General features: G+C 48.7%; 1 protein-coding gene and 1 long non-coding RNA gene across 8 annotated transcripts in view; both read right to left on the bottom strand.

Moving 5' to 3' along the window:
• Positions 1-12107: 12107 nt before the first annotated feature.
• On the bottom strand, positions 12108-14550 carry LOC106730194. The gene is made up of 3 exons (XR_001366631.2): positions 13801-14550; positions 13524-13629; positions 12108-13366 (listed from the first exon to the last, which is right to left on the bottom strand). It is a non-coding gene; the product is annotated as an uncharacterized LOC106730194 (long non-coding RNA).
• Positions 14551-16565: 2015 nt separating this feature from the next.
• ASAP1 (ArfGAP with SH3 domain, ankyrin repeat and PH domain 1) overlaps positions 16566-25579 on the bottom strand; it is a 311985-nt gene continuing 302971 nt past the window's right edge. For all 7 annotated transcript variants that reach the window (XM_032467871.1, XM_032467872.1, XM_032467873.1 and 4 more), the window contains 3 exons: positions 22970-23448; positions 21180-21302; positions 16566-19363 (listed from right to left, as the gene is read on the bottom strand). In XM_032467871.1, coding sequence (XP_032323762.1) covers positions 19289-19363; positions 21180-21302; positions 22970-23448 — 677 coding nt within the window. In that variant the 3' untranslated portion in view covers positions 16566-19288. The remainder of the gene's footprint in view (positions 19364-21179; positions 21303-22969; positions 23449-25579) is intronic.

The raw sequence follows: 25579 nt of genomic DNA, 5'->3' as shown, positions 1-25579 counted from the left end.
GGGTCAGGAAGGCCTGCCTGCCATTTCCAGCTGTGCAGCCCCCCGGGCAAGTCCTTTCACTTCTGACTCCTTTAATGTCCATGTCTGCAAAATGGGAATAATACCATTATTTTCTGTTGTTGAGAAGGCTACAGGAGATACGGGTTTTGAATGTTTTCTACACTGTAACCAGCACATGTGTTTTAGAATCCTGTCCTCCCGTAGCACGTGCAGTCCACTCATCTTTCAGGCAAAGTAGCTGTTCTCTCCATCATAGAAGCAAAGGCCCCTCAAAAATGTGTTTCCCTGCTGAGCGTCTGCTTTTTCCCAAGAGTGAATGCTACTATGTGTAGATGGTAACAAATGGTAGAACTGGAGAGACACAGGGGCTGGGTTTTTGTCCTGCTGGTTCATACTTTGCAATTAAGCAGATTCCACTTTCCACTGGGGTCAAGCAAACTCATTGACATTCTACTTACCCAGTTGTCATGGTCTCTACACCTCTGGCCATTCAGAACCAACAGACTGAAGGGAGGAGACTCCAAGCGCGAGCCCTCTTAGGGGCTGCTGTCCTGGGAGGGCAGGAGGGCCGCATGGAAGGGGCTTGCGGGTGGCTCGGATGGCCCCTTCAGGTTGGAAAATCCCGCCCAGGGAGGTGGAGAGGGAGCTGGGACAGACTTCAGGCTGGGACAGGAAGCCTAACCCGGGCATGCAGTACTGGGCCTTCAGAAGCTAGTGAGTGGTGGTTCCGAGGGCCAGGAGGAGGACAGAATGGGGGGCAACTGCTCAATAGATAACAAGGTTTCCTTTTGGGGTGATGAAAATATTCTGGAACAAATCCAGGTGGTGGTTGGTTGCACAACATAGTGAATGTACTAAATGCCACTGAGTTGTTCACTTTTAAAATGGTTAACTATATATTGTATGTCAACTATATGTCAGTGAGAAAACAAAAATAAAACAGTAAACTATAGGTTATGAGAATTTCACCTGAATTTTAAAGAGGGTGGGGAACCTGGTGAGGGGAGGAGGGGAGCTAGTAAATGGGACCTTCAGCATATTTTCAGTATTTCAGCATTGCCACAGCAGAGCTGCACACATGAACCAAAACGTCAGAATCGGGGCAACGGGCACTGTAACTTCTTGTGAGGAGCCAGTTTGGATGAGGGATCCCTCAACAATTGGAAAGGAATTAGTGTGGAATAATGGAGTTTGGGTATTAATATTTTTATTATTATTTTACCTTAATTCGTGTTTCTGAGAAAAAAAGATGATGGTGGAAAAGTTCAGGGTTGAGTTAGACCCAAATTCGAATCCTGACTTTAGTTCTCATCAGCTGCAGGAACTTGGGGAAAGTATTCAGCCCCTCGGTGCCTCCTGTACCCTCGTCACATAAAATGGGGTGACGATGACATCTACGCCGTGGGGTTGTTGTGGGGACAGAGTTGGGGGAGCCCAGGTAGGATTTCACCTGGAAGATTCTTAGTAAATGTTGTGGCTCTTTCTATGTGGTATACAGAGTCTTCCAGAGCCTGGGGCCATGGGGAAAAGGAACCAAAGAAGTTCGCGGAGGAACTTCAGAAAGCACACCTGGACTCTAGAGTCTTGGACCTGCACAAACTAAAGCACGACGGCAAGAGGGATTTCACACGTGCCCGGCTCATAGCGCCCGGCAGGCGGCAGCGATGTGATCCAAGCAGAAGCAGCCCCCTCCGCCCCTCTCCGCCCCTCCTGGGAATCGCTGGACTTGCATGGCTTGTCACACTGGTCTGTTGGAAAGTGACAATTACTACTCAGTGCAAGAGAGCAAAGCGAAAATACTGCATTCTCCCCGGCATCATGTCCTGGGGATGGGGGAAGGGGGAGCTAGCCCTGCACATTCTCCTAAGAGTCTAAATCCTGGAAAAAAGCTGCGAGAGATTTGTTTTAGAGACAGTGCTGTTAAGCAGTTACTTGCTGGGGAATTGCTGTGTAAATGGGTCAACTTTCGTTGTGCAGAAAAACTCAATTATGTGGAGGTGGCGATGTTGTATCAGTGACATGTTCTGTGAGAAATCAAATGTCTCCCCTCTGATCACACTGAAATAAAGCCACTTCCTAAATTTAACGTGAGTCATTTCTCTGAGCATAAAGCGTCTCTACCCTGGGCCACAAGTATAGGTGTGTGTACAAACATGCACACACACCCCCCCCACCCATACACACACGGGGCAAGAGGGTGTTTATATGAGTTTTTTTAATTATAAAAGTAATACATGTTCATTATAGAAAAATCAAAAGAGAAAAGTCTAAGAAAGAAAACTCACCCATCATGCCCTTTCCAGGGTCAACAGTTGCTTTCTTAACATTTTGATGTATCGTCTCGCAGTCTTTTAAAAATACGTTTTAAGACAGTAGCAATCGCGTTATAAGCACAGTGTTGTATCCTGCCTCTTTATTCACACACGTGAGGATGTCCATGGCACACAGGCTTAAACAATAGGCTGGGGGCCACGGACAGCCTGAAACCCACACGGGAGGGAAGGGAAGGAGAGTGTGAGAGAGAAAGTTTCCCCTTCAGTGTTGTTTCCTCCAGGGCAGACACTAGGTCTGATTCAGCATTGCAATCCCAGCCCTTAGAACGATACCCGAAACTTGGCGGGGACTGAAAAAAGATGTACTGATGGGTGAATGGGGGAGAGAGAGGGATGCCTTACCTGACAGGTCCAGCCACTGACACCTGCCCACGTGAGCAACAGGGAGCAGTGGGGATGTGCTGGAGGGGGTACCCCTCCTAGGCATTCCCATGCCCATCTGTATAAAGCCCTGTACTTGTCAGACAACAGGCGTCTGTCCGCAGCGTGCAGCCCCGCAGAGCAGTGTCCTCAAAGTGCGGCCCTTGCATCAACCACACCAGCATCACCTGGGAACTGATAAGAACCACAACATCTCCGCCCCATCCCAGAGCTACCGACTCAGAAGCCTGGAGGCAGCGCCCAGCATCCTAGAGCCTAACGAGCCGCCCAGGTGATTCCTGGGTAGCTAAGGTCTGAGAGCCGCGGGCTCCCAGCAGTGGTTCTCCGCCCTGGTGTGTATTAGAATCGCCTGGGGAATTTGTTCACCCGCCAATAACCGAGGCTCTGCCCAGGATTCTGATTTCATTGATCTTGGGTGGGGCTCAGACTTCCAAATGTTCTCAGGTGCTTTTAATGTGCAGCCAGGGCTGAGGAGACCGATGGGGACAGCAGAGAGGCTGCAGGTGGCTGTTGTTTTCCTTCCCAGATTCCTGCACCTTCCCACCCAGTGTGTCACCACCATTGCTGAAACGCAGTGCTGTTATCAACCACACTCACTTTTTTATTATGAAATATTTTGTGCATACAGAGCAGTGTAGGGATTAATATGACAAGCACTGTGTACTAAGGGGGTTATAGCTCAGTGGTAGAACACATGCTTACCATAAATGAGGTCCTGGATTCAGTCCCCAGTACCGCCATTAAAAACAAACAAACAAACAAACAATATATATATATATATATATACCTAATTACCCACCCAAAACAAAACAAATACCATGTATCCACCATTAGCTCTGTCATATTTTATCATTTGGCCATTATTATGGGCTGGATTGGTTCCCCCCTAAATTCACCTGTTGAAGTCCTAACCCCCAGCGTTTCAGAATGTGACTGTACGTGGAGACTGGGCCTTTAAAGAGATAATGAAGTTAAAATGAGGCCATTAGGGTGGGCCCTAACCCGCAATGACTGGCGTACTTCTAAGGAGAGGAAATTAGGACACAGACACTTAGAGGGAAGGCAGCCATCTACAAGCCAGGGAGAGAGACCTCAGGGGACACCAACCCTGTCCACACCTTGATTTTGGACGCCAAGCTTCCAGAACTGTGAGGAAATAAGTTTCTGTTGTTGAAGCCACTAGTCTGTGGCGCTTTGTTACGTCAGCTCCGGAAAACGGATACAAGCCAAAACCTAACAGACTGAATTGGGGTTCGCTGTGTCCTCTTCTCCCCGTCGTGCTCTGGGGGTAGCTGATGTCTCACTTCAGTCTTTAGTTTTCTCACCAAGAGCCAGAACGGCGCTAGGGAACATGGATTCTGGAGCCAGAACAGCTGGGTGGGAACACTGGTTCTGCCACCTCCTCGCTGTGTGACTTTGACCCATAATTACCCTCTCTGGGCCGAAGGGGCCTCATCTGCAAGCTGGGAACGTGAATCAGATCACCGCAGCATGTTGTTCGGAGGTTAAATGAACTGCTGTTTACAAAACACCAAGGAGAGTCTGGCCCAGGACGCACATACCAGGGCTTATTAAATACATCTGCACTTTTACTACATAAACAGAGGCCCACACCTATAAAATACATGTGAAATTGTTCACATGCTTTCAACTTACATAAATGGTCTCCTTGGAGACCAAGCCGAGATGCCCACAGCCGGCCTTCCAACGTGGGCACTGGGACCGGAGCCAGCCACAGGGATAGGGCCTGGGCGCAGGAGAAGCTGGGCACTTGGAGTTAATCCAGAGAGAGTCCCAGGATTATGGGCCTTAGGTGTGTGGCTGCCCGGAGACCAGCGGCTCCGGTGAGCTGGCTGCGCCCAGGCTGAGTGTCAACAGGTAGTATCCATGGAGCGTTTACTATGTGATGCGCCTGGCTTAGTGCTTGACGTATAGGATCTCATTCAGCGGTAGGCGCCGTTGTCATCTTCACCTTTCAAATGAAGAATCTGAGGCCCAGGAGTCTAAATGACTCGCCCAAGGCCATGTAGTAAGCAAATGGTTGCCTGCATCCATTCTCTTGAACATAATTCAAGACATCTTCCTTGAAGTCATTATTTTTTGTTTTTGTGTATTGGACAGAGTGCCTGCAACCGTTGGGGCTAGACAAGTGAGCTGAATGTGTGAATAGGAGTGAATGAACTGAGACAAGTGCTCCAGGACCACTGGTACAGACTGACTCTAGCATCACCCCTCAAGCTGTACTTAAAAAAAGAAAAAAAGAAGGACCAAGGTATGGAAGCAAGCTAAGTGTCCATCAACAGATGAATGGATAGAGAAGACGTGGTGTATATATACAATGGACTATTACTCAGCCATAAAAAAGAAGGACATTTTGCCATTTGCAGCAACATAGATGGACTTGGAGGGCATTAGGCTGAGTGAAATAAGTCAGAGAGAGAAAGAGAAATACTGTATAATATAGCTTATTCATGGAATCTAAAAAATACAACAAACTAGTGAATAAAAAAAAAAGGCAGACTCATATATAGAGAACAAACTAGTGGTCACCAGTGGGGAGAGGGAAGGGGGAGGGGCAATATAAGGGTAAGGGAAAAAAGGGTTATCATGGGATTATATAAAATCATGTGTGTGAAACTTTTGAAACTTGTAAAGCACTATAGAATTTTTTCTCTTTTTTAATTAAAATTTTTTTTGTTTTTGTAGGGGTGGTAATTAGGTTTATTTATGTATTTTTTAATTAGTTTTTTTTTAGTGAAGGTGCTGGGGATTGAACCCAGGACCCTGTGCATGTGAAGTACGCACTCTGTCACTGACCTATACCCTCCTCCAAGCACTACAGAATTTAAAGAATCATTCATGCAGTAAATAAATAAAATGGGGTAAAAAGGAAGGAATTCTCAAAACAAGTTTATCTAGTCATTTATCTCTTTTTCTTGAAGCTGACTGAGCCTGAAGGAATGCACACGTGTACACATGTGCACACACACACACATAAACACACAGTTAATTGAGGGCTCTAGTTGGAAGCATTGTGGCTATTGAGAATCTGACTTGATTCGCTTTAATGGCAAAAGTTTTAGAGACAGGAGTTGGCACTCCCCAAATTCTCTAAGCCTCAGTTTACTCATCAGGAAAATGGGGGTGATCAGCTCACAGGGCCGCGGTGAGGTTTCAAGGCAGTGATACAGCTCAGCTGCTTAGTGCCGCCTGGAGCCCATCCTGGACCAGGGATGTTTGTGGTTGCTGCTCTTCTTCCATTATTACTACTTGGAGGGAAAAGTGCACTGGTAAAAGTCACTCAGCTGTCACACTCATGCAAAAGGAAAGGCCCCCTAAGCGTTCTGAGAAAGATGATTTATAGCAATAGTTGTGGTTACATAAACAAATGAAGTCCGGGAGGTGACAAATGATACAGGTAATCCTCGAAAGGTTAATGCCACGTGTATTTGTACCCTTTACATTTGTCTTTGACACATGCACATTTTTGCAATAAACTGCAATTGCTTTGCGTGCCCAGTTATGAGTATAAATGGATTAAGTGACCATCCAATGATTCCTTGAGTATCAACTTTGTTGGATGATAAAAGAGGGGGCCTATAAAAATAGCTAATAAGCAGACCTTATAATCCCCGGGGCTTAAAAGTTTACAGATGGATTTTACGCACACTCCCTTTCGCCCTCCAACCCCCGTTCCTCGAGGTGAGGCAGGTACTGTTACTACTGTCTGACGGAAAAGGAAATGCTGGCCAGAGGGTCAAAGTCATGTGCCCCATGTCCTCTGTTTACACCAGAAGCCGGACTTGAACCTGATCTCCAGCCCCGATGCCTGTGGTTTGCTCCATTACAAGAACCAACTCTAGAATTCAAAGGCACCCTTATGTACCTAGTATCCGAGTCGCTGGCTGACCCCATGATCATGATGGTAGGGTCACCCACAGGAAGAGGTTTTACCAGTGAAAATAGATAGGGTGGACTTCCAGCCAAGGTTGGATCAGAAGGACTGGGTTTATTCTCCAGACTTCACCGGAAAAAAAAAAAAAAAAAAAGAAGAAACACTGTTTCAGACACTTAATGGTAGGCAGCAGGAAGAATGGTGACTCCTGAGAAGATAAAAAAGGTCATGCCCCCAGCCTCTGTGCCTCTCACTTGGGATTAGATTCTGATTCTGTGTTTCAAAGCCCAGCCCACTGCTACCAGCTCCACGGTGTGCCTTGATTGTCCCTGCTGGAAGCAATCTCATTTCTGCCCTGAACCCCTCTGGCAATGCCTTTCTGGCAGCACCTACCGCTTTCTGTCTCCTACTATGGCTGTCTGGGGCCCCGATGGTCAGGAGACTGAATGCAGGAAGGTATCTCCATCATCTGCATCCCAGCTCCACACACTGTGGTCTTTCCAGAACAGTGTTCATGGAACATTTCTGGAAAGAGGAAGGAATGATTCTGTGCCTTTAATCCTTAAAAGGAAAAAAAAATGCCTTTAAAAGAAATAAATTCCTGTAATCATCATACTCTCCCTTGATATTTTTGTTTTACAGCTTAAAAAACTGCATCTTTGAACAGGCCACCTGATTGTGTGAGAAAGAACCGGTTTCTTCCTGCAGTAATTGTTGCTAACTGCTCGTGGCAAGGACAGGGGAAGAACAGGCATTATCATTAGAGAAATACAGCTCATAAAAGTCACATTCTTGGCACACCGGAGGTATTTCGGAAGGACAAGAAAGAGTAAAGTGATTCTTTCCAACAACTAACAGTTGGAAAAATGACACTGTTTTCACCTCAACTCCCTCTTCTTTCTGTGAAAGAGAATCATGAGCTGAAAACTTTTTTTTTTTTCTTGGATTAATGAAAGTTCATTTTAAAACTTGCTGAGGAAAACAGAGAAGGCTCTAAACTTCTCTGGGATTACCAAGTGACCCTAGTCACTGTGAGATTATCCTGTTTCATATTCTCCAGGAAACTTATTATTGGGCATTATTTTACTCTGCTTATTTAGTTTGTATCCTCCCACTGAATGGAAGCTTCTGGAAAATGGGGATCTTGTCCATCTCATTCTCTGTGCTATTCTGAGTACCTGAGCCCAGCTTGGCACCCAGCAGGTGCTCTGTGAGTCTATCTTGGAAGAACTTGGAAAACAGACCTTTCTCTGCCCCCGGGCTGTTTAAGTTTGCCCCCGGGCTGTTTAAGTTTGCCCTCGAGCTTGAACAGCTGTGCTTTACGGGGCCTCCCATGGACTTTCTCAGCGGCCTCTGGCCGCAACTGCCCAAGCAGGAGGGACCACAAGGGGCAAAAGTGAGTAAACCGACTGAGATGAGGCTGAGCAGGCAAGGACGAGGGCAGGGAGGGGCCAGCCTGACTGCAGCTTAGCCCAGGAAAGAAAAGCAGTTTGGTTTTCCATTTCTTTAAACTTGGGAAGGAGTGTCAGCTCCGTGATAGAAGGAGCATCTGTCTGTTCCTGGGGCTCTGCCCTCGAGGAAAGCCCTTTCCTGGCCCCTGGCACCCAACTCGGGCTTCCTTCCAGGGCCCCCTCTAGTCCTACCTGCTCCGCATGCACGCTGGTGTCTTGACATTTGGCCATATTTGTATCAGATCTTCTCCTTCCTTCCTTTTCTTTGCGGAGGGGAAGTCCTGTGTCACCTTCTGTGGCCCTGGCTCTCCGGCCACTCCTCCCCACATAACAGCTACCCTGAGCTTGGGAGAACCACCCCCATGTCTCCATAAACAACATGCAGAATTTTGTAGATTTTTAAAACTTCATATAAATGGTTTTACTTTGGATGAACCCTTCTGCAACTTTCTTTTTTGCTCAACCGGATTTATTCATGTCGCCACATGTCTACTCCAGTGATTCACAGCGCACGTTACCACCGAGTGAAAACCACGGAGTCTTTCCATGTCTCCCACGCTCTCTTCCCTGCAGTCCCCCAGGAGAGTGTGGACCCATGAAGTCAGAGATCATTCCTCAGGCAGAAGAACAGAACACAGTACATACCTGAGAAACCGGCTAATTCTTTCTGAGAATTCACCAACATTGGGTAGTGATCCACAGTATAACCTTAACACAGCTCTCTTATTCATTCTTTTGTGGATGACATCTGCCTTATTCCAATATTTTGCTCTTCCCAACAGTACTTTTGCAGGAATTTTCTTTTCCATGTCTCCTTGTGCACATGTAGGAAAGAGTCTTTGCACCAGGCGGGGAGTGGCCGGGTAATCAGTAGACGTGCGTCGCTTCAAATTTCTTAAATACTACCACCCACTTTCCAAAGTGGTTAAGCCAAGATTTGTCACCAGCAGTTTATTATCTACGTGATATATAATCTATAAATTACATATGTGAAAAAATACAGAGTATAGTTCTGACCTCAGAACTGTGGCACTCGAATCCTTCCAGACTTCTCCCAGGTATGAACCAGGTATGTAAGGGAGATCTTTCTCTTGACACGTGAAGAATTTCCACTTTCTTCTTTTTGACAGCTGTTAGCGCTCCATTGTCAGGATGCACCGCACCTTTGTAAATCCGTCCCCTGTTGGTGGTTGTTAGATTATGCCCTGAAGCATCATATATTGAGCATGTTTGCATGTTCTATAGTTCCGTTTTTTTATGGCTGCATATTATTTTATTGGGTGGATGCACCTTAATTTACCAGTCATGTGTATTTTTAAAATAACAGAATTTTTTCTTAGGAAAAATTCTCAAGAGCTAAAATTTTGGTCAATGTACTAATTTTTTGTGCCACTTTTTTTTTTTTTAAATGGAGGTGCTGGGGATTAAACCCAGAACCTTGGGCATGCTAAGCAAACGCTCTACCACTGAGCTAGTTCCCTCCTCCTACTCTTATGTGTTACCAAAAGGATTGTTATAGTTTAGACTGCCCCCCTCCTGGAAGTCGCTTTATTTAAGGATTGAAGGCATTTGTTTTGCTGACTCGATGCTGAGCGCCAGCTCCCCCCAGCCTAGACCTGCTGACTCAGAGCCTTGGAGACGGGGATGTGGGGTTTGCATCTTCAACACTCAAGTCTGAGACCCGCAGGTTATGTCGAGGGAAAGAGAGACACACGCAGAGATTGAACAGAGACAATGGGCTGCTTGGCAGCGGGAAGGGGAGCATTGGGTACTTGCATTGGGATTGGCTCCCTGAGGACCTCCTGGCCCCACGGGCATCCTGGGCACAGGGAGCTGGGTGCATTCAAGCCACAAGAATCTGACCTGGCAGGGAGGGTTCTCGGAGCAGAGGTGATGCCTTATCATGATACGAGGACTCCCCAGCCTGACTCATGTCAGGGAGTGACTTTACTGTTAAGGCCCGGAGGGGCAGAGATGAGGAACACCCGGAGTTTCATTTTTGTTCTTAAACTCACATCTCAATCTTTGGCAGTGCCTCCCTGACCCCTGAGCACACCTGTCTGTTAAAGAAGTCCAGCTTCAGAACCACCAGAACTGCTCCCCGGGATCTAAGATCCTGCCCCTCTTCCTGGGCCCCTCGCAGTCTGACTTCTGCAGCAAGCAGGCTGAGGGCATCGTCAGCGAGGTGGGACTCGGAGCAGACCAGGCCCCAGGCTTGGGGTGCAGACGCCCAGCTGGGCTCCGCTCTGGGGGGTGGGGTGGCGGATGCTGTGATGTTGCGGGAGAGACTGAGAAACCCCTACTGGGGCCCAAAGGCTACTTCCTCTTGAAAGGACAGCAAACAGACACTTTCTTTTGGTTTCTATTGTTGGTAAAGTTTTTATTTGCCCAAGAAGCCAAGAAACACTTGTTTGTCTCTGATTGAATAATAATAAAAGCAAAAGCGGTGACATTTAGCTTCTCGTCCTCCCCACCACACTAAGAGGTGGCAGGTTCAAGCTTCCTCTACTAAAAGCAGCTCCGAACAATTAAGAAGACTCTGGCGGTGCAGGGTTGGGGGGCTGTGCCGAGTACTTTAGCATAAACAGCAGGGTGAAGGAGGGGATGATCATTCACGGAGCCTCTAACTGATACCAGACCATATACAGGTCTTACATGGTATTTAAAAAAAAATTTATCAAAGTAGAATGGGCACATAGTTAAAAATTATACAAGGCCTATTCTAAAATGTTCCAAGCTGTCTGTTGTCTGTCCATCTTTCGAGGGCAGCAGTAGTATCCACATCTCATGGATGAGAAATCTTAGGTTCAGAGGGGTCAGCTAGCTTGCCCACGTTCACTCAGCTACGAGGGGGACACGCCATGTCAAACCCAGTGCCACAGAATCCCGTGCCCACATCTGTGCTCCCAGAGGCCCCAGAAACGCTCAGTGTAGCCTGAACAGCAGTGTTACTGGAGAAAAACCCAAGGTCATGTCACATATTTAGGTGACTTGCCTGGGTTTTGAAGGCTGTGGTTCCATCTTCTTGAGGACAAGATGCATATTCAAAAGAGTGGAAGGAAAAGACAACACACAGAACGAGGGAACATTTTTGCAAGCACAGGTCTGCTAGGAGACTTGTATCTAGAATATATAAAGAACTCCTACTACTCAATAACAAAAAGACACCTGATGCAATCTTAAAGTGGGCAAGGGTCCTATTTCTCCAGAGAAGATATACAAATGGCCAGCCAGCACACAAAGGGATGGTCAACGTCATTTGTCATCAGGAAAATGCAAATCAAAACCACAGTGAGATACTGCTCCACACCCACGTGGATGGCTGTAATGAAAAAGACAGATAATAACAAGGGTTGTTAAGGGTGTGGAGAAGTTGGAACCCTCATATGCTGCTGGTGGGAATACAAAATGGTGCAGCTGCTTTGAAAAACAGGCTGGCAATTCCTCAGGTGGTTGCACACAGTTACCCTACAACTCAGCAATTCAACCCCTAGGTATATGTATAAGAGAAATGAAAACATATATCCACACAAAAACTTATCCACAATCTTAGCAGAACTATTCATAACAGTCAAAACAGTAGAAACAACCCAAACACTCATCAATGAATAAACAAAAGGAAGGCTAGTGATGCGGTGGAATATTACTAGGCAATAAAAAAGAAACGAAATACTGATATATGCTACAACATGGATAAACCTTGAAAACATACTGAATAAAAGAAGCCAGTCCCAGGGGGCCCATACATTATATGCTTTCACTGATACGAAATTTCCAAAAGAGACAAATCTCTACAGGGACGGGAAGTAAGTTAGTGGCTGCCAGGGGTTGGAGGAAAACGGGAGTGACTGCTAATGGGTTTAGGATTTCTTTTTTGGGTGATGAAAATGTTCTAAAATTGATTGTGGTGATGGTTGTGCAGTTCTGTGAATATACTAAAAACCATTGAAATGTACACCTTGAATGAGTGAATTGTATGGTGTATGGACTGTATTGCAATAAAGCTGTTATAACATTTTTTTAAAAAGAGCAGAGAGAGGTGAGGAGGTAGGTGTTGGGTGTTGCTAGCATGGGGGCCCCACAGGTAGCTAGGTCAGAAGGCGCTTACCTTCATCAGCCCTTATCCAACTTCAGCATTTAGACTTCTTTTTTTTGAACTTTTGTCAAAGTATAACCAGTGGTCTACTAGAGCTGGTTCAAACCAACTTGCGAGGAGGGATTACAAAGGATGGTCTGCCTCTTTTACCTACACGGCATTCAGTGACATCACACTGGTAGCTTGCAATCATCCAGGTAGAAATATTGACAATTGGGAATTGGCAAATGCTACAAATAAGGGCTTTAAATTTTTTTTTTGAGAGTTGTTTGCACATTTATCAGTATTCCACTGAGGATAACATAACACAGACATAGAAAAGTGTACCTATCAGCAGCGAACAGCTCAATAAATTTTCACAAATTGAAAAAAACCTGTGACCAAGATCCAGAAAAAGAAAGAGCAGTGTCTGTGCCTCATGGTCCTTCCCTGAGCCTCCCCTCCAGGTCCCCTTTGGGTAGCCATGATTCTGACTGGTAACCACACAGATTCCCTATTTTTTTACATTATGGAGAATCAAAGGTGACTTCTTGGTGAGGGCAGCTTCTGGCCTCAACGTTGTTTGCCACATCCATCCTGATCGTTGTGTGTGGGTGGTTCATTCTTGTCACTGACGATGCCCCAATTATATGCTCATTCTACTGAGTTGGAGATTTGGGTCATTTACAGGTTTTTACTATTATAAGCAGGCCTGCTATGGACCTGATAGCATATTCTTTTGTCTGGCACATGCACAAATTCTATCTGGGAACCCTGGGTCCCAGGGCATATGCATGTCACCTGTAGTAGACAGACTGTCAGCCAACTTCACTGCGACTCTTCCTGCTGTCTGCCTCCTCTGACTCCTTTCCTGTCCCCTCTCCTCGCGGGCTCTCACCACCCGGCAACCCCAACGTGGGCGCGGGCCAGCCTCGACCTTGGCTCCAGCAGGACAGCCTGGGTGTTCTTGAGGCTTGTCAGCTCTAGAGCTTTCTGAGGGTGGCAGAGCCGAAAAAGGGGACCCAGGTAGGGAAGCCGTCAACTGCTCTCCGCAGGCGGAGCCGGCCAGGGGAGTCCTGGTGTCTGGGTTTTCTAAGTGGTTCCAGCTGAGCAGGAACTAAGCTTGCACATTCAGACAATGTATTCTTGTGCATCTTTGTTCTGCAGCTTAATGCACCATAGAAAGAGGTCCATTGTCAAGCCGCCTGTGTGCCCAGTGGGAGTCAGCAATCTGCAGGGCGAGTGGGCAGAGCAAACGTGGATCAGAGGCTCCCATCTGGCTTTGACCCTTGGTTGGAGGGGGATGCTACCCCCCTCCCCTAACACAAGCCCCCTCCTCTCTCCCCCAGCACAACCCCGGTTTTCAGCAGGGGGGCTCTTTTACTTACTTTGGCCTGGAGGTTTCATGTGCCCGCTCATGCAGGGAATACTTAGAGATCACTGACCGCACGTCAAGCATTGAGTAGATTTGTGCCTCTGATTTCTCACTTGTCACTGGGGAAGGCAAGGTTTAAAGTTCTTGTCATTCTGGGGAGGCTGAGAGGGACCCATGCCCCTGGGAAGTACATGGGGACCACCTGGGGATGCTGGGTAAATGCAGATTCCTGGCCCCCTCCTGTGACTCCAAATCTCCAGGGACGGGGCCCAGGAATCTGATTTGAATACCAAGGACCCCAGGTGATGCTGGCCCAAATCTCAAAACCCAGCTCTGCTGTATCTCAGGCCCACGCGCAGACGACAGTCTCCATCTCTCATCCTCCGAGCTGCTGGGAGCTGTAAAGGGAAAGTTGAAATCCCGTCGGATGAAGTGTGAAGCCGAACAGGGCTTCTCCCCACGCAGGTTTGCGTCAGGTCAAAGTTTTGGCCTTCTGAGCCTGACTAGGGTTGGCTGTGTGGTTTTAAGATTTTTTTTGCAAAACAGCTGTGTTTATCTGAGCCTTAATTCCTGTTTTCAGGAGCTTAAGTGTTTCAGTGCTCGCTGATGGGGCTGCTGTGCTCGCAGACCTGCGGCTTTCTGCTCCGTCACACGCTACACGCCCAGGACACCGTGCGCTAGCGTGACCTCTGCAGAGCAGCTGCCCATGAAATGCTCACCCTGGGGCCCTGCTGGCAAAGGCTGTCCCTTCTCTGAATGCAAAGTTCACTGCACGTCCTGCTTTACACTTCCCTGGGGCCGACCTGTCCGGACAAGGCCGGGGTGGGCCGGCTCCGACCAGGCTTCTCTTCAGCAAGGGCAGCCAGGGTCACAACAGCAGCAGAGGCGGCACAAGGTCACTCACGGCTGGGAGCCACATGAGCCCTGACCTCAGGGTTCAAGTCTGGCCCCCGCCCCTCATGAGTGACTTGACTTTTAGCAACTTGCATCGTAACCTCTCTGAGCATCAGTCTCCTAAACTGTAAAACAGGGAAGACACTGATTCAGCTTCAATGTAGCTGGGATAAATGTGAGTGTGACGATCAGGCACTTGGCCTGGCGCCCCGGCCACATGGAGCCCTGGGTGCAGGGTAGCTGCTGCCGTGGGGGAGCCAGCCCCCTGCGAAGGAGGGGCGCATGACTCTCCAGGGGGCCCTGCATGTGCCTTCACCTTCTCCATCGATCATACAGGCCTCTAGGATGGGTGCAGACCCCCTTCCTCCGGGAAGCCCCCTGCCCAGTGAGTCCCCCAGTAATCACTGCTATCCACCCCTCTCTCCAGCCTGGGCTTCCTGGGGAGAGTGTAGGGTGAGTCTCTGCGACCGTAGGTCTGGCGTCGTCCTGACACAAGGAGTGTTGGTGGATGCACGGACATCAGAGGCAAGGGTAAGAAGACATGGTTTAAGAGTTCACCTCCACACCAGGCTGCAGGCTGCAGAGGCCAGGCCCTGAACATGTCTGTCCACCTATCGCTTGTGGGAGCGGACATGTCCTCAGCCGAGGCACGCCTGCTGGCTCCGAATTACCTACACACTGCAGATTCGGGGAAATCAAGATTCCCACTGGGGATGGACTCGAACACATGGGTGGGGGTAGCAGGCAGAGGAGAATCGGTTGAATTACCCAGTAATTATCACTCCCAGCCTCCCTCTGCCACACACACACACACATACACACACATGCATCCTGGGAGTGAAGAAGACAAACTACAGAGGAGGGCACAGGGTCAGGGGAGAGGAGAGAAAAGCAGGGCTGAGGAGGACGGGGTGGGAGAGGCTGGTGCCGAGGCCACAAAGCCCTGGGCTCACGCCACTGCCATGACTTACTGTGACCCTGAGCAAGTCACTTCAGCCCCACAAGTGGGCTTCCTCATCTGAAGACGTGCCCGAGGAGGCCTTCTGCCTCCCAGAGGACTGACTCCACGTACAGGAAACAGCGGCCCATCTACCGTCCCGTGCCCAAAGGACCCAAAGGATTAGAGTGCCCTCCTGTTTCTAGTGTCCCTGGAGACAGGCTCACAGCACACAGGCGAGGCCAGTCCATTAACTTCACAGAGACTGCTCCAGGTTTAAAACAGTATATAACCAAGCAAACATCGTAACACTTTGTAATTAGAAGGAAAGCTAGCTGCCCTTTGGCAGGAAACACCCAGATGGTCACGCGAGCCTCTCCCAGATACAACCTGACAGAATATCACTGGCTTCCACGCCGTTTTCCCCGGCAGCGCGTCCGCAGGATTTATCTTGTGGCCGTGTGCGAACAGCCATTCGGATCTACGGCCTTTCGTGAAAGGAAACAAAAGGAACACTGAGACCAGCACTTTGGGACCTTCAAGGCCGTGGTCTTGGTCTGCATCCCGCTGCTGCGCTCCTCTGGCCGGGATGTTGGGATGGAGGCTGTCTCCCGTCGGGCAGGGATCCTGATGCAGCCTCGGAGACAGAACTGCTCACCTGGGCCCTCGGCTTGGTCGTGCACCAGCCATGACAGGTGCTGCCCTATCACAAACCTTCCGAAACCTCCTTTTCAGGCTCCTTGGAGCTGGGAGGCTCACGGAGGCTCCCCATGGCTCGTTGAAGGTGAGATATGATGACTCAGGCCCGATGCCTGGACCAGGTCTGCTCAGCGCGGTCGTCTCAGCGGTGACAGCTATGGGACAGAAGCTCACGCACAGCGGCAGGTCCGTGCTGGGCACCACGGAGGAGCGTATCAACATGTGATCCTCATGACACCATGATGTGCAGGCCCCCCCGCCCTGTACATAAATAGGAGTGGGGCTGGGTACCTGGAGGTGGGAGAGGGAACTGGGGACGGGGGAGGAGAGACAAAAACACCGCGGTCCATGTTCTGCAGGCCGAGGAAAGTGATGCACATTTTTACACCCCCAAAGTAAGTTTTTCCGTGGAAGCTGGAATGACTTGTGTTATCCACATCCCCAAAAGCACAGCCAAGTGAAGTTCTGATTTTTTTCCAATCAGAAGAGTAGTGGACAACTCACAAAATGGCCTGATGTCAGATGTTTGGGATCAACTGAGAATATGTTTATTTAAAAGCAATTTTAAATATTAAAAAAAGTAGAAATGAACACATACAGTACTGAAAAACTGTCACATTAAATACGTGTGAAATGACAAGTGTACTGATGTTTTGATCGTAACATCCAGATGGGAGTTCGGAATTTCACTGGTGGTGCTATGGGATCCCTACACAACAGGCTGAAGTTCTAGGCAATAAAAAAATAAATAGCCATTGCTGTTCAACAGTAAAATAAGACACACACTATTTGCAGAACATAACTCCCCTTTGGGGGAAAAAAGAACTAATTAGCTATTTTTCCCATAAAGTTCCATACCTTCAAAATACTCTATTATCATGTACAAAATTGCAGATAGTGGCTCACTGAGTTTAAGGACAATACCAGATTCAAACTCCACCAAGGTCACCAAAGGTACTTAGACCCAGTTTTCCTATGTCCCACGGTAAGCTGGGTTAGAGAGAACTCAAATTCCTGATGGAAAACAAAAACGAAACCAGAAAAAACCCCCAAAAGTGTTAAAAAAAAGCATTTGCGTGAAAGTTGCTCCTAAAGGGACAAAGAATAGACATTGATTCCGTGTAATTTTAGACATCTAGCTTGTGTGTGTGTGTGTGTGTGTGTGTGTGCGCGTGTGTGTGCGCGCGCACGTGTGTGCGTGCGTGTGTGCATGTGTTTTAAACCAGTTTATTTTGAGATCAGTTGAAAATAGTGCAGGCCACAAAAATGAATAGTGCTTTAATGCAACCGAAAAAAGTGTTAAGTGAACGCACTGGGACACTGAGTAACTTCGGACGGTGACTTCCTGCCTTGACACCTGAGTGGCTTAAACACAGAGGCTGCGAACACGGTCCGCCACACACACCAGCACGTCGGCCGCTGCCTGACGTTGTGTGGGGTGCACGTGCGCCGTGACGCCGAGGAAGCAACTGCTTAAAATCACTTTCCAGTAACAGCTGATAAGGTATGTTGCGGGTGTGTCATGCAAGGTTTATTTATTAGGTGGCTATTCAGAGTTCTCATAGGAATCACTTAAGCAGAAAGAAATTATTCACGGAGCATTGTGACTCTATTAAAGAGGGCTTTCCCTCAGGGTTTGGTTGGGAGTTGTGCTTCTGTGAAATGAACATTTCTCATTCATTGCCAAGATTATCTGCTTAAAAATATTAGTTCTCTGTGCTGTTGCCAACCTAGCAGTTTAAGCAAATGTAACACCAGAAGGACTCGTGAGCCTCGGAATCAGGGAGCAGCCCCACTGACTGCGGAGTGAAGTGACTCTGTTCTTTCCCAAAACTCATACTGATTTAAAAGACCGGAACACTCACGAGGTTCTTAATGGTCTGACAGATGCGGCGGGGGTGAGAGGAGAGCCCAGAGGGGCAGAGACTCACGGCAGGAAGACGCTGTTTCACAGTGCGATTCAGAGCAGCGTTCAAAAACTTGGTTATGAATTGACTTGAAGGTAACGTGTCCGCTGAACAGAGCTGGAGATCGGAAAACGTTATCTACGACCTCAGTAAAGAGAATGGAAAAAGGAAAAGGCTGGTTTCAGCACCTGGATTCTGCAGGGTTGGGGAGGGGGGGTGGGGATGGTGTACAGGACTGACTTTTAAATTCGTCATCTGCTTGAATAAACTTTTAAAAGTTTAAATTTGTCAAGAACAAAACTAAGAAGAATTTAAAACTGAAACATTAGGGGCTTTAACACATTTGAAAGATGCTAATTCATGATGATATGTGAAGTCACACTCTTGAGAAAGCCAAATGACTAGAAACATATTGTTGCAGCCTTATAACTTCTGCTTTAATGGCAATCAAATTTAAAAAATGCACAGTTCAACTTATTTATACTATTCCTTTATAAAAGGCAGATTTCAGGTAAGCTTCTAAACGCATGCATAATGTAGAGGCTACTATTTTCTGGCAGTCCTTGGTTCCTGAAAGTTGAACTTCATCAGCTGTGTTTTAAACTTCTGTGAAAATAGTCATGAAGGATATGTTGTTTTTGCATAATGAGGTAATATCTCAGGGGCGGGCACTCATTCTCTTAAGACAGTATAAACCCACTTGTCTAAACCTGCACGATGAGGCTGTGGGCATTATAAAATGCCACCAAAGGTTTCGGGTCAGTGAATGTTTTGCTGAAGGAATAACACTTACATTTAACAGAGCACTTTTCTGTAATAAATACCAAAGTAAGTTTTTGTAGCTGTAAACTGTGTACACGGGTAACTACAGGCTGGTCTGTCATGGAGCTAAAAGTTTCACCTGGAAAACAGAACCCACCTCTTTGCTAATGTTGCATTTTCAGTAACACAATTGAGAATACTGTATTGTTAGGAACAGAGAGTCAATTCTATGCCCTTCAACGGTTGCGGGAGACCACTTCTATTTGCAAAGCCAGCAGTTCCTATATTCCTGTTTTTGTTTGTTTGCTTGGAAAACCACATAGAGAGAGATGTAAGTGCGAGACGCCACGGATGGCTTTGGCAAACCAGTGAGGCGCGCCGGGTCCCAAGGCTGCCCTAACACTGGCGAAGGCAGAAGACCACAGGGTATTTACAACACACACTCTGTCCCCTCCTGAGGTGGCCCTTCCGTGAGCTTCTCATTCAGTAACAGCAGCTATTTACACGGTGTGCACAGGGTTACGTGGAGGCAGCAGTCGGGCGTGAAGGACGCGGACAATCGGAAGTTTCTGCTTTTTGCTAGTCCGACAGGATGTGAACGAAGGACACTGGAAAGACCCCCTTCCTCTCAGGCTGCCCTTCGATGTGGCCGATCTGCAGGCAGAAAGGAGAGGCGTCAGGCTGGCGGCTGCCCTGGAACAAGCCTGGGGGGTAGGAGCACCTGGGGTCCTGGGCACAGACCTGGGTGGGAGGTGGGTGTGCCCTCCCCATCGGTGAAATGAGAGCACGTGACACCCGCTCCGCCCAAACCACCCCCCGTGGGTCACTCCACCTGCAGGCAGCCTGGGGGACCGATATCCTGTGACTCTCACTTTATACAGGAAGGGACAGCGGCCCGGGGGTGGGGTGACCTGCCAAGGTCTCACCCAGGCTGCAGCCTTGAGCCCACGCTCACCCTCAGCCAGGGTGCTTGACCACCCTTCCAAACCATGCCGAGCACCTTGTCTGTCAGACGGGGCTACAAAGCCCCCTCCTCTCAGGCTTGCTGAGAGATGACACGAACCATGCTACACATGGCAAGGACTGCTGGGTACCAAGAACTTGCTTTCTCGTTGCTGTGGGGGAAGGATAATGAAAGTCTGAGTGGACGGTGGCAAGGTTTATGGCAACTCTGTCGGCAGCTGCTGAAACCTGTAAGCCACGTACCTGCAAAAAGTATCTAAGTATCTCAGTTACGTCAGTATCTACTGCATTAAAGAGAATCCTACCATGAGGAAGAATAATGACAGCCTTCAAGTGACACTTACAGGGAGAGAAGGGTGGCTTTTAGAGCCAGGCCAGCTCTCATCTCCCTCCATGAAGGACCTGTGGGGCACAGGGTGGCTGGAGCCACAGCTGGGTGTCCAGCCCAGGGCTGGTTCTTTTCCCTACCGTGGCCTTGGGCAGCCACCCGGGCTACTGTGTACCAGCCTCTCAACTGCAGAGCGGAGTTAACAGTAAGGCCCGGCCGACCCCTCCATGGGGACTTAGTTGGTGTCACACACACGAGTCCTTACATAGCCTTGTGAGGGACGGTTACTCATGTCTCACTTTTCAGAAGAGGACACTATGGCTTGTAGGGGGGACGTGCTTTATCCAGGGCACAGAGTGAGCCTCACTTTATACATGAAGGGACAATGGCTTGTCAAGAGTCTCGACTAGCTTTCCAACCGGCCCCATGACGAGCCCAACTCTGCTAACAGAAGCAGCACCGGGGACACCCCTACCTCGTCTCTCTGAGAGACAGACAGACAGACACACGGCACTGCTTTAGTCCAGGGGTTCTCACCCTCAGTACTCTTGACATTTGGGGGCCAGACAGTTCTTTGTTGTGGGGTCTCTTACAAATATTGTAGGAGATATAGCAGAAACCACAGCTTCTATCCACCTGATGCCAATAGCATCCACCCTTCCCAGGTCCTGATCATCACATGTCCCCTTGAGGGCAGAACTGCCCCAGATGAGAACCACTGCTTCAGTCCAAGCAAAATCCCTACAGCTGTGATCATGAATTTGAAGTCACTGTCTGAGCCCAAAAGAAGGAAAGCCAAAGGTGTGCATGTGTGTGCATGCGTGTACATGTGTATTTCTGGGCATCCGCAGGTTCTGCTGGCTCAACTGCGAATCACACGTCCCTTTCTTGGCAGACAGAACTGGGTCCCTCTGGGCCAGAGGGGGCTCAGGCTGCCAAGGAAGCAGGCCTGCCACTCTGGGGTCAGAAAACGATCCGCTGGGAAATGCAGAGGAGGCTGCCGGCCCTGCACCTCTGCCTGCCGGTGCCCCCTGGAGGCTCACTCCTGACGCAGCCCGGACAGCCGTGGATGTTGGCCACCCCTGCAGCCGCTGAGAACCCGGGCGGTTCCTAGGGCCTCTGGTCTCCAGGCAGCCAGGGTGGCGGCGGGCCCCGGGTGACGACGCGACCGGCACGTACCCACCACTCCTGGTCCTCCTCCCCGGTGACCACGATCACCTCGCCCTCCACGAAGGTGAGTTCGTCGTCATTGTCCGCCTGGCAGTCGTAGATGGTCTTCACCCGCCTCACCTTGCTTTTCCCCTTCAGGAGAGAAACAGGGTTTTAGCTCACAGGACGGAGTGACGGAAAGGAGGAGCTCGGGGCAGTGCCTGCGCTGTGAAAGGGGGGAGGCACGTGGGCAGGTGCCCCAGGCCCTGTGTGCTCTCCAGATATAACAGCCCCCTGCCGCGATCAGCAGGGGGAGGCCCCCGGTGTGGGGTGGGTGGCACGGGTCACTTCCATTGAGGAGCGGACATCATGGGTAGGGGTCAAAACCTGGCTTCACCGAAACCCGTGAAGCACTCTGCCCCTCCCTGCCCAGCGGGCGCCGCGGAGATGACAGCAGAGTCTAAAAATGGTTTGGGGAAACGTGATGTAAAGCAGGGCGTGCAGCTTCTGCACACTGAATATGCAGCACAGACACATTTCTTAGCCCCTCACGCAAAGCGCCGAGTCAGCACAGGCTGGTTACACAGGGCAGGGGCACCCCAGGACTGCGAGGACTCCAGGCAGTTCCCCAAAACGTTTTAGTTTCTGATCCATTTTGACTTGGGCTTCTATTTGCGGGACTTCCAGTTCTTTGCAAACAGGAAGATGGAAACAGAGACATGACCTCCTAAAGGACGTTTCTGGCACCCAGCTTGTTAAGTAATTAATACTAAGAAACCAAGCGGTGTCTGTAAGCGTTTTGGGTCAAGCTTTTCCTCTCTGACCTCTGGTTTCCCCCTCGGCCACCCTGACAACCTGCTCCCTTCTGCAGCCACCTCCTCGGGCTGTGCCGGAGTGGCTGGCATCTGAGAAGCCAGCAGAGCTGTGGCGAGTGGAGATCTTAGTCCTCTCAGCTCCTGACCCTGGGAACAACCGAGAAGGGCTGTGTACGACTATTTATAATAGGATTAAATGAGATAATAAAATGATCGAGTGTGCAGTAGCACAAACTGGAATTGTGCGGACGTCAAGGCCATCGGTGGTGCTCAGGTGTCTTGGGAGACTGCCTCCCAAGAAGAGCAGGCATCTGCCGATGGGCGCGTGCGTGGTCTCCCACCTGGGGAGGATGGGTTTCACTCTCCTCACCTTTCCTTGAGCACCGAAGTGACTCACTTTATTGCAACCTTGTCTTTATAGGACACTAACAAGTGTTCCCCTCCCCCCACTAACTGTGCTCCTCGCGGGGGTGCTCGTGCCCCTGCGGGGTGTGGCCATGGGCAGGACAGACAGAGCACAAGCATCTTACTGGAGCTTCATTTTTCCAAAAAAATTTTTGGGAAAAAAAAGCATTTACATGACAGTAAAACTGATATATTATAGAGTAGAAAGCAGTGCACGAAATTGATGGAATGGGAGACTTCAGACCAAATTCTCTGTTGGTGCAAGTCTCCTTGGGCTTTGCGTCCAATTCCTCCAGGAAGATGCAGTGAGAAGCACTGAGCAGGAGGTGCTGACCCTGGGAGGGGGACTGCTCTCCTGTGACTCTCAGCTTCCTGGACAAGAGTGACCCCTTGCTTAGTGTTTACTGGGCACTGCTCGTTCGTCACTGCGTGTGATCGCCCATGAACTCAGACACTGGCCTGGTTCCGTGCTGTATGCAAGGAAACTGAGGTCAGGGAACATAAGAGGCCGAGGTCCTGCCGTCACAGGGAAGGCAGGCCCTGGGCCCGTCTGCGAGTCCACAGCCCGGTTCCTGACCCCCAGGCCCGGTGCCCACCCACCGTGTTGATCTTCCTGGGTAGCGGCACAGGGGTCTCTGGCAGGGTGGGCGTGAGGTCATTGGCGTCTTCGGAGGCTTGCCTCTGGACAAGCGAGGACAGCTCCGCTGGGTGTGACTTGGGGGTGAGCTCGGGCGGCTGAGCCTTGGGCGAGGCGTCTCCCGTCTGGGGTTTGGCCAGCAGGTCTCCCAGCTGCGGCTTGGGTGGCAGGTCCTTCATCTGTGGCTTGGGAGGCAAGTCTGATAGCTGGGGCTTGGGGGGCAGGTCACCAAGCTGCGGCTTGGGGGGCAGCTCTCCTGGCTTAGGTGGCAAGTCTCCAATCTGGGGCTTGGGAGCCAGTTCCGTGGGCTTTGGGGGCAGGTCTCCAGGTGGTGGCTTTTGCGGTAACTCTGCCAACTGTGACGATTTCTGGAAGATTTCAGGTGGGATGCTGGATTTGTCAAGGGAGAGATGATGGCTGGTTTCTGTTTTCCTTAGTGCCACTGGAGGTAGTAAGCACAAAGAGGGGGTCACTGGAAGGAGATGTGCTGGGGGGAGGGCTGCCCTCCTTCGTGGTCATGCGGAAGAGAACCAACCCAGGGTGAGCGCCCCGGACGCAGCGCCCAGCCCAGACCCCGCACGGACAGCCTGTTTTTTTTTTTTAAATGCAAGGTGGAAGGCTGGGAGGCATCAACCTTACAACAAATGATTTCATGCCTTACAGCAACATGGATGGGCCCAGAGATTACTCTGTTAATCGAAGTTAAGACAGACAGAGAAAGACAAGTATATGATATCACTTATATGTGGAATCTAAAAAAATGATACAAATGAATTTATCTATAGAACAGAAACAGACTCACAGAGGTAGAAAACAAACTCATGGTTACCAAATGGGAATGGTGCGGGAGGGGTAAATTAGGAGTTTGGGATTAGCAGATACAAATTACTATATATGAAGTAGATGAGCAACAAAGTCCTACTGGATAGCACAGGGAACTATAGTCAATAACCTAAAATGAAAAAGAATTTGAAAAAGTATATGTATATGTGTGTGTACAACTGAATCACTATGTTGTACACCAGAAACTAGCACAACACTGTAAATCAAAGACACTTCAATAAAAAAATATAAACAGATTACAGAAAATTGATAAGTAAAGAGTTAAAGGAAAAGTTTTCCATAAGTCTATCACCTAAGTGTAGCCATTTAAAATATTTTGATATTATTTTCTTCTGTATGTCTTTTGTTTTCCATAAATAAAACATTTATCTACTTTTATCTATACATTATTTTAGCAAGAGTATTTGCCACACTAATAATAATTCTTCACTAGCGGTACCTAATTTTAAATGTTGCATTCTATTCCATTCTAAAGTGGTATCAAAATTTATTATTAATGCCCCACATTTTATATGATCCGTGCACCATGTAAGAGGTAAAAGGTTTCTCCTCTCACCACCCTCACCCTCCACCCCTTTGAGGTAAACTCTGTTCCTTTTTGGTGATACACATGCGTGTGCTTATGAATTCCCTCTTAACCATAAGTGGGATTACGATACATACACTGCCTGCAACTTTTTTTGGCTTTTTTCCCAATTAATATGTTTGAGAGAATTCTAAGTCAGTTCCTCCTTCTCCTCTTTAACGGCTGTGTGGGACTCCATGGCGCTGAGATTCTGCAATTTGTCCAACCATCCCCAGAGCTCTTTGCACAGCGCTATCCAGTGGAACTTGGGACCTTGAGGAAATGTTTCCAAGTCGGGCTCCACCACTTACTAGCTGTGTCACCCTGAGCAGATAATACAACCTCTCTGTGCCTCATCTTCCTTATCTCTAAAACATAAGTTGATATATGCAAAGAATTTGCCAATAGGACCTAGCAGGCTCTACGTATTTTATCACAGTATTATCTTTCTTGTGAGGCAAGGTTGCTTGAGGCCAGGACTCCTCAGGGACATAGTATGTGCTCAGTGAGGACATGGCTGACTAAGGCACACTGAGTGAGTCAAACTGAGAATTTTATTCTCAAAATACAACACATTCAGAAAGATATTCTTAAAATTTTATTTTTAAATAAGAAAGAAACGACAAACCCCAGTGTCATAAATTGTCACAAGCTGTCCTGCAGCTGTTTCTGCTCGTGGCCCATCCAGCCATGTCCTCTCCTAAGGAAATCAAATTTAAGGGCATCCTGCTCCCTGGCTGGCCCCTGAGCTTCGGCCGATGTGGCTTGGCTCACAAAGTGACAGTAGGTGGATCAGATTCCTCCCGTGGAAGTTGGAAGCTGGGGTAAACAAAAGTCTGAGGCTTGCAGTGGTGAGAGAGAGGCTGGGGGAGTCCCTGAGGCAGTGGGCTTGGAAAGCCTAACTGTGAGCCACCCTCAGGGGGAACAGGAACTATAAATGCTGGGCAGCCCAAACCCTCAAAACATGCAAATCCGATTGTAGGAATTTATCTCAAAAAGGGATCAAAGCCAGGCACCAAGATGCCAGTGCTGCAGCTGAGCATAGCATTGTGTCATAGAAAAAACCATGAACTGGGTGACTGTGGAAGAGGAAGGACTGCTTATCATGTCACCATATCAGTCAGTGGAATAATATGCAGCCAGTAAAAGTCATGCTGTTATGTAA

Source organism: Camelus ferus, chromosome 25 (genome assembly GCF_009834535.1).
Source record: "Camelus ferus isolate YT-003-E chromosome 25, BCGSAC_Cfer_1.0, whole genome shotgun sequence".
Taxonomy (NCBI): domain Eukaryota; kingdom Metazoa; phylum Chordata; class Mammalia; order Artiodactyla; family Camelidae; genus Camelus; species Camelus ferus.
This window is presented reverse-complemented; position numbering and strand designations above follow the sequence as displayed.